The sequence below is a fragment of the Calonectris borealis genome, chromosome 1 (assembly GCF_964195595.1).
Source record: "Calonectris borealis chromosome 1, bCalBor7.hap1.2, whole genome shotgun sequence".
Taxonomy (NCBI): domain Eukaryota; kingdom Metazoa; phylum Chordata; class Aves; order Procellariiformes; family Procellariidae; genus Calonectris; species Calonectris borealis.
Window position 1 is genome coordinate 3,542,466 of NC_134312.1, and position 18,925 is coordinate 3,561,390.

The 18,925-nt window shown below is 46.9% G+C and overlaps 1 protein-coding gene across 1 annotated transcript in view; it reads left to right on the top strand.

Moving 5' to 3' along the window:
* The window catches only part of PLXNA4 (plexin A4), a 432,942-nt gene that overhangs the window by 401,348 nt on the left and 12,669 nt on the right, over positions 1-18,925 (top strand). The window contains exons 24-28 of the mRNA XM_075142680.1: positions 1,035-1,194; positions 8,237-8,340; positions 10,513-10,612; positions 12,990-13,180; positions 16,978-17,147. Of these exons, the coding sequence (XP_074998781.1) occupies positions 1,035-1,194; positions 8,237-8,340; positions 10,513-10,612; positions 12,990-13,180; positions 16,978-17,147 (725 nt within the window). The remainder of the gene's footprint in view (positions 1-1,034; positions 1,195-8,236; positions 8,341-10,512; positions 10,613-12,989; positions 13,181-16,977; positions 17,148-18,925) is intronic.

Sequence of the window (18,925 nt, forward strand, 5' to 3'; positions counted from 1 at the left end):
ATTGCTGTTAAACACTGTGTGTATGTGTTTAAGGCATCCCTCCCTCCCTCACCACCCCATATGCTTTGCATTTACTCTTGGACAGAGTCCTTGGAGAAAATTATATTCTCCTTCTGAGAAATGAGATGCCTTTCTAGTTGGGTCAATTTTCTTGTTCTATACGTGAAAGCAAAAGGTTTTGTTGTTGTTGTTTTGTGTTTCTTTTTTTAAGAAGCCCTGCATTTCAAATTAATAACGTTCTTCTGAGAAGGGTCTTGGTCAGTCCTGTGCTGTGCAGAAGATGGACAAAATTAAGTTTGAGAGATTGAAGAGCACTTTTACCCGAATTGTCGAAGTCAGGTGGCAATGCAAGGAGGCCACTACTGAATTAGGTCACCCTGCCAGCTCTCTAGGGAGCAGGGAATGATCAGAGGCCAAGGAAAGCTCTGGAGAACCCTTTGGATATCAGCTCAGCTCCAACCAGTCAGACCTGATTGCATTTTTAATGTTTTCTATGGAAAGAGTGTGTCAATGACCATTGTCTGGTACCATATGGTGAATGACATTTTTACTGAAAGCATCAGAACCTGAGCTGGTACTCATGGGCTTTCTGTTACTAATACAGCAAAGACACTAAGGAGATGAGGCTCAAATATAGGGGGCTCTTCCCACAGGTATAGTAGTTTCACCTCACAGAGACAAGTGGCGTGAGACACAAGTTCAGAAAAACCTTCACATCAGCCCCAAGTCACTGGCTGCAGCATCTGGGAGCCCACAGCACTTAGCTGAGAGCCAAATCCTGAGCTACCTTTAATTCACTGGGCACAGACAGTGGTAAGGGGTTGAGAGCAGCACAGGCGTGGCTGGATGCATTCCCCCTGTGTGAAACCAGATCTCTGTGCCCTCTCAAAGAAGGGAACACTCTTGGTACGCATTTTCCACCTTCTCGCACCCTAGATCCCTCTGGACCTATAAGAAGGTGGCTGCGTAAGGGTGGCCACAGGGTACCCGTGCTGCTGTGAAATGCACAGTGGATCTCACTGCATCTCTTTCAGGTCCTGAGCTGCGTGAACCCCGACAATGTGAACAGCCCCGAGATCCCGGTGAAGATCCTGAATTGTGACACCATCACGCAGGTCAAGGAGAAAATCCTCGATGCTATCTTCAAGAACGTGCCTTGCTCCCACCGGCCCAAAGCTGCTGATATGGACTTGGGTATGTGAGTGCACAACGGGCCCTGATTGCCCCCAGGGAGGGGGGAGAGGGGAGATGGGAGACAGCCAAATGCCATCTAGACACTGTTTTTTGGGGCAAGTGCCACGTCTCAAGACTGGGTGTACCCGTGGTGCTTGTGCAAGGCAGAGCAGCAGCAATGGTGAGAGGGCAGAAGAGAGTGATTAAATTGATGCATATGCTCCTGGCTTATGAAATCTTTGGTCTTGAGAATTTAAAAAGATCAGTAGCCATCCTGCTTTTCTGCCCACAGAATTCAGCTTGGACAAGGGTATGGAAAAGGCATGACTGGGGTTATTCTTGCTGTCTGCCAAAGGCTCCTGGAAAAAGAGCACCAAATGGCCAGGGTGGTGTTGTCAGCAGTGTTCAGGCTGCAGAGATTTATTCCTAGCTCTTCTCTGAAGAGTGAGGGTTTGCATTATATATATCTTCTTGCTGAGATAGTCACAGCCCAAGCAGTATTAATTACTCGTTGTGCAGGCAGAGGAAAGGGGATGAAACATCCTCCGTTCAGTGGGCTGCATCCCTCTCACCCCTGACTGCTTCCCTTTCCTGCCAGCACCCCACCACCAACAGCAGGGCTGGGAGCTGCTGCTCCGACATTTCCTTTCTGCAGAGGACTAGGAGGTCTTAAGGAAAGATTAGTCCCTCTGTTAATGTATTCATGGGTTTTTTTCTCAGTGGTTTGCCCCTTCGTGCATTGCTCTGCTTGGAGGGTGAAAAGAGCTACACCAGCTTCACTTGCACTTCTAGGCAGTTGTGCTTTTGATCTGTGGGGCACACAGGGAGCTGTACAGCCCAGTGCAGGAGTGCTTCTCAGGCCAAAATCTATTTCTGCCCAAAATCTGGAGCAAGGATGCTGGGAGAAGTGAGATGTCTGAAGTTGGGGTCCAGAGGCAGATACTACACCTGGAGGCTACTATGAAAGAATGTAGGAAAATCTGCTTAGGGCATTGCTGAGGTGTCTGATAGGGAGCTGGGGACTGTATTGTGGCTGTATCTGCCAGAATTTGCCCTCAGTGACCCTCAGTGAAAGAGACTTGAGTGGAAAATGATGGAGTCTATAAAACCCAGCAAAGTAGAAGAGGAACCAAAAGGAGAAGGAATGGTCTGACGCCGAGAAACAATTCACAGCAATAATGGAGGCAGGAATGAGAGGTCAGGGATTAATGTTAAGTGTCTATATGTGTGTGTATATGTGTAGGGGAGGAGGGCATTCCTGACAGAAATTGCAGCAAGATTCCTGCTCATGAAAAGCAGTTAAAATAATGAAACAAGCTGCCAAAACCAGCAGCAATAAAGAACAGAACATATATATCATTCAGAAAGGACCCAAGATGATTTTGGAGCTGCTGTGAGTCAGCAGGGGAATGGTGAGTGCTAGGTGAGCACGAGGGCAGATAGGGCAGGGTACCAGGGCACAGTAGACCGGAGGAGTGGGATTTACGGACAGATCTGTTAACCTCTCTGACGCTGGATGGTGGCCACAGAGCCACATTCAGATCTCAGACTGGGTATGAAATGAAAGTAGTTTGTTCTGCTGTGGGGATGAATGATGTAGGAGGCAGGAATTTTACCTGCATGTTGCAAATACGAGGGACAAATCAGAATCTGCAGATTTTATTGTAGCTCTGACAACTGACAGATACAGAAGTGTGTGTGTGTGCGGGGTCCCAGCTGAATCCCGACAATTGTGCATCCAGGATGGTTGCTGTTTTAAGCAATATTGACCTGTTGAGTGGTGCTGAGGACTAGCAAGTTCCAGAGAATATTTATGATCATGTGCATCCCTCAGAGGACAGACTTGTCCATACTGACAGGAGACTGCTTAATGAGCAGCTGTTTGGCCAATAGCATTGATGATGCAGTTGGGGAAAAAACAAAACACAACAAAACAAAACACAAATAACTTCTCATCTAGTAGAAGAGTCTTGTCAGCAGCAATATAGTTGCAGGCTCCTTTAGCACAGCAGTTAACAAGATGGGAGGAGCAGGGTTGGCATGGGTGAAGCAAGAGGGTATGCACGTCCAGCCACAGCTCCAGCCCAGCCTTTTTGCAGGAAAAGGTGTTTCTTGGCACTTGGCATCCTTCGGTGACAGTGAAGACAGCGAGGGGAGAGCAGAAAGGACTGCTGGCCATTAGAAAGCAGCACAGAGCTCTCAGGATCAACCTGCCCCAGGCTGAATGCTCAGAACTGCAAAGGCGGCTGGATCAGCCCTGCCAGTCCATGCTAAACAGTAGGTCAGAGCAGATGACTGTAATCTGGCCTTGAAATCGATGGTTTTCTAAACAGCAACACTGTTTTCTATTACCATTACAATTTTCTGGGCTTTCTGTCCATACTAAGGCCGGATTGCTCACATGGAAGAAAGCAAACAAGCTAATGAGTTATCTTGAGCTGTTAAATGCAGGGTAGCTGCAGGCAGAGTGACTTGTATGTGTCGTGAATGCCATAATGTTTTGCAGTTACCCAGACAACTCATGGAGGGGGTTGTCAGCTGAAAGCACTTATTTTGTACACCCTGAGGTTACATTTTAGTCCAAAACTCAAATTGCAGCCCTCTGAGTAAAGACTTCTTTCTGCAGTGGCTATTTTTATTATTATTATTTTTTAAAGCCCTCACCATAAATAAAATACCCCATCTTTGGGAAAGCGTTAGGGTGTGAGGATCACAAAACAGGAATTTGGCTTCATGCTGAGGCATTCACTCTTTCCTGTGTTTCGCTTGCTTTTTGAAATGGACTGCTGAGGTGATGGGAGCTGCTAGGTTGACTGCCTTGCACTCAGTGATGTCAGTCTCAGGCTCATTGTGGACGACGTCAGGGTAAGCTTTCACTGCTTCATCGACGGTGCAGTACTGGGATGAGGGGTTCAACCTTTAGGAGCCATTTAAACTGAGTCTATCTCTAGTATATATACAGTAAGGCAGACAACTTGCACACAGGATAAAATATTTTCCAGGTATCTTCTGTCTATGTGTTCTGATATGAACTTTTTTTTCCCAACCATGGTGTTCCTTTCTCCACCCCAGAAGCAGAGCGGAGTTTCTCCTCTCTTCCTAGAGGTCGTCACGCACTAGACATTTACCCATTTTTGTTTCCAGTTACCATCTGGTTGTACTGGTGCCTGCAGCATAGGGACAAAAGGTTTATTCTCCTATTCCCCACGCCAATCTGTCTCTCACATGGAAATTATTGGAAAGTGAAAAAATACTCATAGGACTAAAAACAGCCCCCCGGCTCTTCAGACTAATCCTTCATAAGCACAAGTGATCATGAAATAGGCATCGAGCCTGGATAAGCCACATGCGTGTGTTCCACACGCCATTGCTGTGCACAGTCAGCCACAAACAGTTTCACAGTCCTTCATGGGAGACCTAGTGTCGGTAGGAAAAGGGTGGGAAGCCCAATGTATGGCGTGAACAGTTGACTGAAATGGATTATGTTCATCATGACCTAGAAGCACCTGTAAAGGTTGGCATAACTGATGATGACTAGCTCAAATGAAGGCACTTGGAGCAAGCTGGCAGGTCTTCCATCCATCTGTGTATTTCAATTGCCCCTGAAAAATGTTCTCTCTGCTGCACTTTTCTCCCTTGTTCAATGGGCATCTTCAGGGTGACCCGGATCAGCGAGAAGGCACGAGAGAAGTGTAACATTTTCTATAGTATTTGAGGTGCAGGAGGACATCTCCCCATCTCCCATCTCCTCATAGAGACATTCCCTAACCAGGCACTGCTACAGCTCAAAGAAGCACCTCTCTGTCAAAGGCCCCTGGAATTTCCTTTTTCCCAGTCAAGTTGAACAGAAAGGTTGTTTCTAAAAAAAAAAAAAAAAAAAAAAAAGAAAAAAAAAGAAGAAGTAATTCCTGCGTGCAATAAAAAGATACACTATCTGCTGAATGAAATATAAAGGCTTCACAGCAGCTGTCTCCTGAGTTTGCATTTACCGCTGCTCCTGATTGGAAGGCTTGATAAAGATAATGGGATTTTTTACCTCCCTCCCCCTCTCCCTCCCTCTCTGTGGAAGGTGGAAGTGTAACAAATTGGATTGGAGTATGTCTATCCTTTGTGCTGGCTCGCAGACGAGTGCACAGATCTGATGAGCGAGGGGACAGGGTGCTGCCAGTGAGGATAAAGCTAACAGTTTTCACTTAGTGCTGTGAATATGGATGTCAGGGTCACCTTTTCCTCCTTTGCGCCCTCCCTTCCCATTCCCTTGCTCACAGCCATTGCATTTCCTTGCAGATCAGTGTGTGACCACCTCAGCTGGCACTCGTGGAGAAGGGGAGCATGCAGTGCTCCTGTGAGACTAGGAAGGACCACAACTTGGGCTCCTTCCCCTGTCATGGCTTAGATGCATGATGAAGTGATTTGTATTTGGTCAGGGCAAACAGGCTGCAAAATTGAAGCCAGATGCTCTGAACCTGCCCTGCAGGGTGTTTTCCCCCTTGTCTTAGAATCATTGAATCATAGAATCATTAAGGTTGGAAAAGACCTCTAAGATCATCGAGTCCAACCATCAACCCAACACCACCATGCCCACTAAACCGTGTCCCTAAGCGCCTCATCTACACGTCTTTTAAATACTTCCAGGGACGGTGACTCAACCACTTCCCTGGGCAGCCTGTTCCAAGGCTTGACCACAAGCTCAGGAGTCGGTCTTGTGCCAAGTCAGACTAGTCCTTCCTCTTCTTCGCATGGCCTCTTTCTGCAGGAAGGCCAAGGGAAAGGGCTTGGTAATCCCCTTTGTCTGCGCAGGGGCACAAAGGGCTTGAGGGGACATCCCATGATGTCCCCAGCTCCCCTGGAGCAGAGGGAAAGCTGCTGCTGTTCTAAGGACCCTGTCCAGCCCTTGAATACAAATAAAGCACAGAATGAGGAAGGCTGTGCCTACCCTTCATATCAGAGCCAAGTGCAACACTGAGAACCTGTGCATCCCTCCCGAAACACTACGTGAGTGTGTGTCCCTCCCCAAAGATGAGTCAGAAGAGAGGAGGACCATAGTAATATGCAGAGCCCTGAAGGAGAGATGTCAGAGACACCGTCCCCAAGAGACCATGAGGAAGGCACATAAGAGACACACTCTGTGACAGTAGAAGTGGCTTTGGCACTCTGTGGGATACTTCACCATTTCCCAGCCCAGCCCAAACTTCAGCATTTTGTGCTCTTCCCAAAAATGCCTGGGACCAGTTACCTTCCAGGAATCCAGTCCAGCTAGGAATGAACAGAGAGCATCACCCTTGGACATCACAAGGATAATGTAGGTGAGGATCTAAGGAGCTGGAGTAAATGAAGGGCAGTTCAGTGTGAGTGCTTAGCCAACATAACCTCTGCTTACTCTCTGAGTATCTCCAGCCAAAGTGACACCAAGCAATAAACACAGCAGCTGACCTCTTCCTGCTAATTTAAATGAATAATAAAGGCAAGGGCGGCTTTCCCAATACATTTTAATTATGTGATAAGAAAACTGCTGAAACCAAAAGAAATTTGCAACGGTCCTTGCATTTTTATATTAGGAGAAATAAGCAAGGGTGGCAGGTGATGGCTCCATATCCAAGAGTTCATTTTAATTAACTCCCACAAATGAACAGACTTTCTGCTTTGGCTCTGGCTAAACTGTATGTGGTTGGGTCACTGTGACTGAGACATGACCAAAAAGATAGCTTTGGATGGTCAGGTTGCCTGTGGTTAAGCCACAGATTCCCTGGTGTCACCAGATTATACTACATTTCTTTCCTTTTGGCCATGTTTATGTGTTCCTTGCCTATAGGCATGTCTATGAGTCCTCTGTGGGGAAAGCTGTGACAATGCTCCACATGGAGCATCCTTCAAGATTTGAGCAAAAGGTGATACCCTGGGAAGTGACGGGGTGCTCCAGTGTTGCAGAAGGAGAGAAACATTCATCATTTCAGGGTGGAGGCTGGAGAACTGGATGTGGTCAGAAACTGGAGCCCTTCTGCCCACAGGCATGCTGTTGAAGGCTGGTAGAGGTTACATCCTCCACGGAGCAGGGTGTTGGTTCTGTCTCTGGCTCTTCTCCCCATTCTACCTTTACTGTGCCTGAAGTTAAGAGCTTCTTGCTCTCCATCACTTTGGGATTTGAGTAGCAAGAAGTGTTGTGTGAGCACTAATGGAGATGAACTGAGACCAGTATGGGGTCTGGTGCTGTGCTGAAGAAGACACTGCTCTACCCAGGGGAGCCCTCTCTGTGGCTAGCTCTTGGCAGTTAGACGTATCTCAGGTATTGATAAAGGCTGTGTCTATGCTGATAAAGGAAAGAGGACCAGGGATGAATTTCTATCCCTGACAAGTGACATTCATTTGCTCCTGTCCCATGGTGATGGTTAACATACACAAGGACAGGTTGGTCTTGGAAATAGCCACGTTGGAGCAAGAACAGAACCAGGGAGTAAAGTAAGAGTTAAGCACTGTGAATAATCAGGGTGCTACAGCACCAGGCCTTGCTCTGTTCAGCTTTGCCAATGGATCAACAGCTCTCTGGTCATTGCTTTATTTATGCGTATAGAGCTCACCACTGTGTGCTGCTGTGCCCTAGCCTTGGACCTCCCATCTCTGTAGGCAACTGCTCTATGTTCTGATCTCTATATGGTGTCGCTCTTTAAAGGGGTGGGTGTTCCCTGTGCAAAAGTATTTTTGTGATTGCAGTATCATTTTATCAAGGGTAAAGAAACCAATCTGGATAACCTAGGACTTGACTCTGAACTTTGCCATATGGCTTTGATTTTTGCATACTTTCCTGAACCATCTTCCTGAACTTTTAATGGTTCATCTGTCTTCTCTTTCCCTCTGGAAAGAGGGCTCTGGACATTTGTGCATTCGTGTGTTGTACGTGGTTGGAGGCATCTGAGAGAGTGTAAAGGCAATAACTAACATGCTACTACACGGATGCAGCCTGCACAAGTGTGACTACATGGGTTATGGGCACAGGGATTACCAGAGCTCTGTCCCCTATCTCAGAAGCTCTGCACAGCAGGGTTCAATGTCCCTGTTCTCCTTGCAGAGTGGCGGCAAGCAAGCGGGGCAAGGATGATTCTTCAGGATGAAGACATCACAACCAAGATAGAGAATGACTGGAAGAGACTCAACACGCTGGCACACTATCAGGTAACTGCGTGAGAGGATGAGTAGAAGGTAGATCAGCTAAGAAAATAGAAAGGAGAAGGGCAAAGTGTTATTCTTTAAGACGGAGAGGTAAACAATAGTTGAGTGGGCAATAACTGGGCAGAGCCTCTGTGTTGAGTACATCCATCCTGTTCCACTATCCTTGTAATAGTTACCCTGCACAACATGAAAGATGAAGCCAAGGGAAATGGAAATCTCTGTCAAAGGAGGGGCATCCCTGGTGAGTGAAGGATGTGAAGAGGAGATGTGGTCATGAGGACAACACAAGTTAACATTTCTCATGTAGACAAACAGAAAACAAGCCCTTCCATCTCCCTTTTTTCCAATGCATCAAAGGCCTTATAATGCTAGCAGAGTTTAGAAAGATGGAAGAGAGAAAAATGGAAGGAAAGGAGGCTTAGTGTCTGGAAGAAGCAGGACGAAAGCAGGATGATTGGAGACCATGGTGCAGTGAAGTTGTCATTGACCTAGGAACCCTTGTTTGCAATCCCTGTCCTGGTCTATGTGACCTGCCTTGGGACAGGGCTTCCCTTCATCTCTGCATGACCTTGAGATCCATAAAAGAGGGCTAAAGATGTCCAAAAATATCTTACACAAGTGGCAAATTTAATGACAAATGGAGTTTTGGTCAAAAGCTTCCCCCACTCCTTCCTCCCCTTGCCAAAAAAACAAACAAAAAAGCACCTCATTAAGTTTAATCCGATGCTGACAACTTTGTCATTTCCTCAGTCACACCTCAGCAATCTATGTTTCGTAACAAGATTATTTTTTTCATTTAAGAGCTGACCTGAGGAGGCAGCAAGCAATAATTTGAAAAGGAAACAGAACTTTTCACTTCAGATTGACTGAAGCATTGCTGGTTGACTCCAGAACCCTTTTTTTCAGGGGCAGCGGGGATGTTTTCTATTTTATTTCACCAACAAACCAACCATGATTTTCTTTCCCTTCTCTGTTTTTTTCCAGTTGTTTGCTTCAGGCAATGAGCTCCCAGCTGTACGGATAAGCTGGGGCAGAACAGGTCCTCAGCTGCCAGGGTGTTGAGCTGTACATCCTGTACCCTGGCTGTCCTGAGGGCAGATACAGACCATGCTGGGACAGACACTGATATTCCTGTTGCCTCAGTTTCCCCAGCTGTAGTGTGGGGCTAAAACTACAAAGAACCAATAATTGCCTTCTATGATTGCTGAGGGGCTATTTAATTAGCCTCTGCAGTGCTTTGAAGATGAAAAACTCTATGCAAGTGCTAATTATTACTATTACACAGACAAGAGTTAGACGTTGTTAGCAGGGTTTTTTTCATCCATCTCCTTTTTATGATGTCTTATTTATCACAGATATTCCTGATATGGCTCCTCTGAGCCACTGGCTTGTTAACATTTCTGATACGGGACCCACATGAATCGCCTAGCTGTAGAAATGGAAAGTCTGGCTCGTTTCAGAAATCTCTGTTGTCTGTTGAAACACTATCCCATGACATCCTGGAGCACAGCCACTCCAAACCTGCCACTTTCCCTTGTCTGAGACCCTCTGACACAGCAAACAGAAAGAAGTTGTGGTAGTCACTTCAGTCCAGCAGTGCGTTTGTCACGTGGAAGGGGGAGACTGTGCATGGAGAGGTTGACAGGATCGATCAAAGTGGAAAATGCAGATATCCATTTCTGAGAGAGGTACCTAGACATCACCTGCAATCGAGGTGGAAGGAATAGAAAATTTCACATCAGTTTTATCATCCTTATGGAACATCCCATCCTTGATGTTTGAAATAACTCAGATGATTTTATTCTTCTCATGCTCCTGTTCTGCATAAAAACTTCCTTGTGAAGAACCTACTGTCAGCTTTATTGAGGTTAATGCAAAGACTCACGTTGTCATCACCAGGCTTTGAGTCAGGACCTGAATGGAGCAGAGTGTCTTTGCCACCAGTTGTCCTATTGCCCAAGTGCAGGCTTCTAACAGTGTAACAGGAGATTTTGTCCCTTTTTTGTTAATAGACCCACTGAAGAAAGCATTTGAAGCTTTGGGCCAAAACTACTGTTCTGCTTAGAATGACACTGGTTTACAGCTCTGTTTCAGCTGCTTGAATTTCTGCTGTCCTTGGCATGCTCCTCAGCCAGTTTTCAGAAGCTTATTGACAAAGTCCCTTTTTCCCTATAGGTGCCAGATGGATCTGTGGTAGCTTTAGTCTCCAAGCAAGTCACTGCCTACAATGCAGTCAACAACTCCACGGTCTCCCGGACCTCAGCCAGCAAGTACGGTAAGGGTCCATGTGCTGATATGGATTGAGAGAGTACTGGAGGAGAGATCCCAAACGTCATGGTGGTTACAAGACATGAGCACCAGCAGAGAGAATGATAGGCAGATGACTAGTTGGTATGATTGCTTGAGGAATGGCAGGAGGAGAGGATTTAGCCATCTAAAACTTAGATATCTGGTTCAAGCTGCTGGTCCAAGTGGTTGGATTGCTCTTAGGAAGTACTTCTCCTCCCTTATTAACAAAAGGAGAAGCCTATATGATTAGCTGCCTACATTTTAGATCACTGAATCTCACTCTTAGAGTTTTCACAGGGAGAGGCAAGGGAGAAGCACGGCACATGGTATGGGATCAGTTGTTCTGGTTGGCAAAGTCCTTGGAGCATGGTCTGTTGTGAAGACGAATCTATGGCACAGATTGGAGACCTCTGGGACTACAAGCAACCACAATCTATGTAGGACATAGCCTGTGTACAGTTGTATCTCAGCGTGGTTATTGTGTGTCCCACCCAGCTATCCCAAGGGAATTTGCACCTGGAATAATAATAAAAATGGCTTACTGAGGTCTTATATCAATATATCTCAAGGCAGTGGATTGCTGTTCCCCGTTTACCCATGAGACAACTGAAAATGAGACAGCTGTGAAATAGAGACCAGGTGGAAATTCTTCTGCAGAGGCAAACAGAGATGTCCTGCGTCTCACTCACACCATCACACACCTTTCTCCCCTACTCTAGAATTGCAGCCCAGGACATGTCTCACTGTGGTGATGCCGGAGGGCAAAGCAAAACATCTCTAATGTGCAACCAGAGTGATGCAAAACCAGCCTCCAACCTGGATGCAGCTGTCATATCAGTTTATTATTATTTTTTAATTTCTGAAAACATCTCTGATCCTTCTTACTCCCTTTAGCTTAAGGGAAAGTACAGTTACTCAATGTCCAGAAGAGACCCCTCCCGCTTTCTCCAAGGACATAAGCAATCCACCAGACCTTATTAATATTCATCCTCTTTGCCATGTTGTTGCAATTACTGAAAGACACAGTGACCTTTTAAAAAGAAGACTTGAGGGGGGTTAATTTCTGTTGGATTTCTTTAATTCTTTTGCCATTTGATTTTTCAGGAGGAGGGAGTGGGGAAGAATGCAGGGGGAGGAGAAGATGTGGTGGGTCAGAAGTGATTGTTAATTGCAATTAAGAAAACAGCATCCAGCGAGAAAAAGGATATTCCGTCTGATAATTAATACGTAGAGATTGGTAATGCATTAATGAGGCTGATTCCGATCTTGCTACAGAAAGGTGCAACACTCTTCTGTTAATTATGTTTGGAAAAAACTCCATCTGCAGCATTGCTGGAAGGTCAGGGAGAGGGGAATGCCTCATGCCATCACTCAGAGGCAAAGGGAGGTAAAATTTGGAGGCTAAAGGTGTCCTTGGAGAGGAAATCTGTGCAGGCCCACCTGGGGTTCTGGTTTACTTTCTGTCAAAACAAGATTTTGGAGCAGGGAGTGAAGAGTTATTGGATTGCTTTGGTGCCAAAGGAAGGGGGGAGGCAGCTCCTCCTAAGTCTGGGCATGGGGAGCTAGGCAAGAGGTCATGCTAGTTACGCAAAAAGGCCATGGCCTGCTCTCTGGCCATAATGCCAAGCAGCATGGCATGGTTTGGCTAACATCCATACAGGTAAAACAAGTTGTACTTGTCCATACTGGTTACGATGAGTAGCTGGTACTATCCCCTGAACCAGTCCTGGGCAGTGTCTGACACTGACAGTGCTGGTGGTTCCAGGCCAAAGCTTTGCCAGGGAACATAAGAGGTAAAGAGCGTGGGCAACCGACGTCAGTGTTTGAGCCTCGTTTAATTTCGTAGTGTAGATATGGACATCATGTCTGGCTTGGCATCATCCCTTGTCTTTGCTGAGCAAATCACTCAGTCATAAGATAATGGTTTGATAATAAGGCTGGTCCATACAGCTGCTTTGGGGGCTTCTCTGTCTCACATTGTAATTTCACCAGGAGATGTCCTTGCTGCCTATTCTTATGAATTGATTGGTGGAAATTTATTTAATACTAATATGGAAATGTGAGAGCAGGGACATTACAGTATTGCTACAGCCTTCCCACTTTGGAGACTCAAACTAACATCACCCCAGGGTGGACTCACCAGCTGTGGTTGTCTCAGCCCCGCACCAGACTCTGTATGAGCATCCACTCCATATACTGAATGGGAGAGGTACCTGCTCCTGAACCCAGACAATGAGGTCTTCTTGCCTCTCTGATAAAAAACTTCTATTAGGTGGCATGTCATTAGCATATTTCTGTGGTGAAACCCAGTAATTGCAATACGAGTGCTGCTAGGGCTGAGACACATGCATCTCTCTTTGCAGAAAACATGATCCGTTACACAGGCAGCCCGGATAGCCTCCGTTCCCGCACCCCCATGATCACCCCTGACCTTGAGAGTGGAGTCAAGATGTGGCACTTGGTGAAGAACCATGAGCATGGTGACCAAAAAGAGGGTGACCGGGGCAGCAAGATGGTTTCTGAGATCTACCTGACGAGACTACTTGCCACCAAGGTACATGGTGAGGTTGGGAAGAGGGTGAGAAATGGGTTTTTAAAGGCTGCAGTGGAACTTCTTTCCTACAAGAAATAAGAGACTACTCAAAGGATGCCAAAGGGGGATAAAGAGAGAAAGAAAACAGAGTAAGAGGAGTGCTCCAAGCATGGAGGGAAGGAGCTTGAATTTAGAAAGCAGAGTCAGAAAAGGGACATTGGTGACCAATGAGGAGTAAAGAACAGGGCCATAAGGCTGGTGGAGAAAGTCAGCACAGGGGTGTGTGTGTGCTGGGGTTGTCGATTATACTGGCTTGTAGCTTGTACCAAAATTGAGCAAATGAAGAGCCAGGGAGTAAATGCACCCAGATCAGGTTCCAAGGATGTGTCACACCTCACAGTCTGAAATGGGCTCCTCTGCTACAGAACCCTGACTTTTGTGGTACAAGTCCTTCTTCTCCACCTTTCCCCTGGGCCCATAAAGACTCTTGTGCTGATGACTTGGCAGGAGGTTAAGTTGACCATGATGTGGCTAATAGGTGGCCAGCTCCAAAGACAGAAAGCAGAGTTAGATGCCCATCCCCACTGAGACATGGAAAGCTCAGGGTCTCCAAAGAGAAAATACAGATTACGTCAGATGGGGGCAGAGCAGGGACATCCTGAACTGAATCTCCAGACACATCTCACACATCACCGCTGGCCCATGGCAGGTCTCTGCAGAGAGGGTAAGGACTGCCTGCGCTGTGAAGACTTGCTCCTAGGGGTGGTGCAGACCCAAGTCCTCCTTTATGTTGTGCTTTCCCAAAACAACATTTCTTGGGTGTTGGGAAATTGGTAAAATCCCATCTGCTCAATCCATATTCCCCAAAATGCTGAAAACCAGCCTTCTGTGTGTCTGCCAGAGCCTGCGTAACTTCTTTAGTGGGGCAGTATGGGGGGTTAACATAACTGGGGATGCAGCACCATGGGGAGGACACTTGCACAAGTGGAGATCACTCAAGCTGACAGGTCTAAAACTTCCTGCAGTGGACTTTGGTTCCATGACAGGAATAGAAAGTGGCTTAATTGCCACTGTCTGCACAGAAAGAACTCACTGTCACTCACCACCATGCTGTCCCTTCCCTGCAAAGGGCATGGCTGGTTCTTGCTGCAGACTTGCTCTGGGGTTGACAAAAGCTCTCAGACCTTTCACCTTCTTTCATCTCTAACCTATCTTCCACCTAACTCACTTGTAAAGGCTCCACAAGAGCGTGGGCAAAAGCAGTTGTTTAAGTTTACATTTATTTGCTCTTCCACCCTGTGGATGGTGGTCTCCTTGGAGAAGTCTGAATTAATGAAGAAGCTGCAATGATCTTTTGCACCCCAGCAGGGACCAGGGCAGGTGGGGAGGAAGGCAGTATAATCAGAGACATGTTCCCTGTGCAGTTCTGCTGTCCTCTTGCAGCGCAGAGCATCCCTGTGCCCAAATCTCTCTAACATGAGAGTTATCTCAATGCATCCCAGAAGTGGAAACTGCAGGGTAGCTGTGGCTCAGGTGTGGCTGTTCACGGTGTTATCTCACCCTGTTCAGAGCAGGATTAAACCAAGCAGTGATCAAACAGCCCAATCTTCCTCCCTTCTCTGAAGTTTTGACTATTATCATTTCTTGGCAGGGTGTTAATAAGCACAAACACAATTTCATGTGTTCATGCAAACGCCGTCTGGGTTTGCCCATCAGACGGGTCTCCATCATGTCCTACAGTTTTACCTGCACATTTGTTCCTGAACTCATTTTGCCTCTGGTGTCTGACTCTCCCCGCATCCTCACGCAGGCTGTCTATGTCGCAGTGGGATTTGAAGATAAAGTGGCTTTGTCTTTAGCCCTTGGTACATGCCCAGCTCCCTGGCATCAAGATGCTTTTATGGATCACACAACATAAAAAGAAAATGATGCTCCCCAGGGCCCGGGCCCCAGCTGGTGTAAACCAGCAAGCATTGGACCAGTGCTGATTTACGTTGTCTGGGGATACATCCCCTACCCCACCACTGAATGGCTTTTGCTTTCTGTTCCGGATCACAAACTCAACACTTGTGGGTTTTTTATTTTTTTATGGAGATGACAGGAAAGCAGCTGTGAAACTTGCACAGCCACAGAGAGAGTAGAAAGGCTGGGGGGTTATTGTTTCCCCTCTCGGGCTGAGCGATTTTCTTTCCTTATCATGACCATTTGAGGGAGGGAAAGAGGGGAGAGAACAATTGTTGGTAATACAATCCCAGGGAATACTTAGTTAAACTGACAATGATTTTTATTCTGGTAAATCCCTGACCCCGGAGACCAAGAGTCTCTTGCCTAAAAGCCTCAGAGGTTTTCTTTGTGTTTGTGTGGGTGAGCATGTAGAGAACTAATTTCCTCCAGAGGTTGAACCTGAGGGCAGCTCTTCCATGTCAGACCAACAAGATTTCCCCTCGGGGGCCCGTTCTGAGTCAGACATGTGCTGCAGGGCTTTAGTCACCCTGTAGGAGTTCACACAAGCAAAAGGTACCTCTGTTTGTCTCCCGAAGAATAAAGTAAGTGATGAATCAGCAAGTGACACCAGCTTCCTAATTAAGTATTTGTTAGCACTATGTAAACTTGAGCCACTCTGGTGGAACCTGGTGCTTCATTTCTAGTAAAGAGAATTTCTTTCGTGGGTCTGCAGAGAAAGGGGAGGGTTTTATTTTTCAGAAGAGGAAATCTTGCATATCAGGAAACGTTTGTTGGAGATTTGATTGCTTTTTGGTTGTTTTAGCAGCCGTTTGGTTTGTTCACATATAAATGTCTGTGCAGCTCTGGTGGCAAAGTAGAGGTTCAAACGTGGGCTAGAGCTTCCCATTCAGCAGCGAAAGCATGCCTTGCCTGGTTCCCCCCCAAACCCAGCCTGCAGCTCCTCTGGTTATCGCAGCTCCTCAACTGCCCTGTTCTCTGGGCCTGGTCACCCTCTGATATTCCAGCTCTTCACCTTCTTCCTAAAGGTCAACTGTCCTCACTGGCTTGCCAGGGTGGTTCTCCAAGCACAGGATCTGGGATTCTTCTCCCAGAGGAGCATAAGGAGACCTCTGCAGTCTCTGCAGTAGACATTACTGAGGTCTGCAGAGCAGTACCTGACACACCCATCTAGGGTTGCATTGCTTCTAGGGTTTGCCTCAGTCCCATGCCAATGGGTAGTAAAAAATGAGGAGGCCTCTTGGGGATTTGAGATGAAGTTTGTGTTATTTATTATACTACTCACACATATAAACCAGCCATCTCTCTGCAGGCACTCTTGTCCCATTTGTCTCAATGACACCTTCTGCTCTGCTCTACAGTCATCTGACTTCTATTCCCAGCTTAAGAATTGGCCCTGGATGGAAGCCAGTGTAGAAGATGGCTAGTTTTTGTCTCATACATGCACTAAAGCAGTTGAGGAGAGGACTCAGAGGAGAGAAATTTCAGTGGGAACATATCCGGGCCTCTCCATCACCGTATGCCTGAGATGGGGCAAGGTATCCCACCACAGCTCAGCCACTCTCCCTGGCAGGGAGTTCTAGCTGCAGAGAGAACAGGTAGCATCTTGACCTACTCCGTCTGGCTGCTAACCAGATGTAGCAGATATTGTGAAGATGCACATACCTGCTTAAAGACATCTGTATTGAAATTTCCAACTCATATCAAATTTAACAGATATTAAATGGCTCCCACTTTTCAATCACACTTTCCGGGCCTGATTTGCAGACATACTCAGTTTTCAGTGGGGTACCAAAGTTCAATATCCTCTTCCCATTTGGTATCTCACATTCTTCTCTCCTTCCTTCTCCCAACAGGGCACCCTCCAGAAATTTGTAGACGACCTCTTTGAGACCATCTTCAGCACTGCTCACCGTGGCAGTGCGCTTCCCCTGGCTATCAAATACATGTTCGACTTCCTGGATGAGCAGGCTGACAAGCACAACATCCATGACCCCCATGTGCGGCACACCTGGAAGAGCAATTGGTGAGTGAGACACCCCAGTACAGCCCAGCACCAGGTCCTGGACTGGAAGAAGAGGAGAGGGACATGTGGTTTGGGATCTGGCTGCTAGGGAACCTGAGGAGCCTGGCGTGGGGTTCAGAGCACCAGGCTCAACATTCCCAAGACAATGGGGAGATCAAAAGATCCCCAAATCCAAAGGATGTTCTCAAGGATGGAGCGCTTTGGCTAAACAGGTCCCAGTTGCCCTGTATTACATGGGGATGGCAGTATTTCTGAGGGACCTCATGAGGATATAGGAGGAAAAATGGTGAAGTATTTAACTGCTGCAGTGTCAGGCCCATAGAAATGTCTAGGGAGGTCTGGAAGAGCATTCAGCACCACTGTCTTCATCTAGACTGGGTGTTTGAAATCCCACTATAGTCAGAGGGGGGCTAGAGCTTCATTTGTTTGCCCACACATAGGCATGTAGTGCCATCCGGGATATTTTAAGGATTCCCAGACATCCACAGGGAATGTGCAGCATCCACAGGAGACTTGTACCCTCCTGGACTGGCAGCTGGAGGCCAGGAGAGCATCTCAAACTGTACTAAGCACTTAAAGAGTCTGGAGTTGGATGTGAGTCTCCTTCGGAGCGAGTGACAAAGTCTGACATCAGCCCCCTGCTCTAGCTGCCGGGCAGCAGCCCCTCTTCGTACATGTAATGGGACAGCGGGAAAAAAACAGGATCGGTGGAAAGAAAAGATCTCGGCGGCTCATCTCCGCTGAGTCTCCCTGTTGGAAAGAGTCCCCTGGGGAATCTCTCCCTCCCCTTCTCCTGTGCAAATACAGGGACTATAAAAGGAACAGCAGAGGAGAGCCATGGGGCTCCCAGCTCATGCATTTTTTCCTTTTACCAGCCATGCTGATGGCAGATCGTCACAGAGCAGTGACATAAAAAAAGAAACCCCATGCACCAAAGAGGCTTTCAACTAATGAAACATTAGCATATTATTAACATTATCTGCGGCACTAATCTAAGGCTGATTGCAGCCACTCAGACTAAATGAGCAGGAGGTTTATTTAAGGGGGGAGGGTGGAAGGCAGAGTCTGTGTGTATGTGGGAAAAGGGGCAGTATGAAGAAATCTCTTCAATCAGATTAAATTAACTCAAAGTCACATCACGGGCTTCATTATTCCCAGCTAGGGACATCGTGCCCCCCAGCCCCTCCCCACACCCGTACACACACTCAGGCACACATACATGCACTCTCTGCTCGTCCTCACTGTGGCTGTGTTTGCCATCCAAACACCTGCAGAGGAAGTTCTGCACGGTTCACTCATCCACCTCATCCCCCAAAAGATGAATCCCCCATTCCCAGCCTAAAATGTTTCCCTCCCGCAACTCCCATCAGCTCTCATTGCCAGCACCTCCTGCTTCTTCTGAACTTCTGCCCCGTCTCCTACGAAGGCTGCTTGGCTGATAGGATTACCTGTGTGAGGTTTTCCTTACATTTGCTCTGCGATTTTGATGGCTCAGGAGAACACGCAGTAGTTTAGGGAAACGTGGTGTCATGTTAAACTGCCTGCTGTTACCCAAAATACATCAGACTTGGAGATGAATTTGTTATGGTGCTGTGAACACATGAGGGTAACAAGCAAACGGAAGGAACTGAGGAACTGGGGATTTTAGCCTGAACATCAGGTGAATTTGTTAAGCTGAAGAATAACCTCCTCTTGGGAAGGTGCAGACACTGAAGGTAGACTTAACAGTCTACCTGACAGAGAGACAAGATTTTGACGCTGTGATCAGTGACACATCT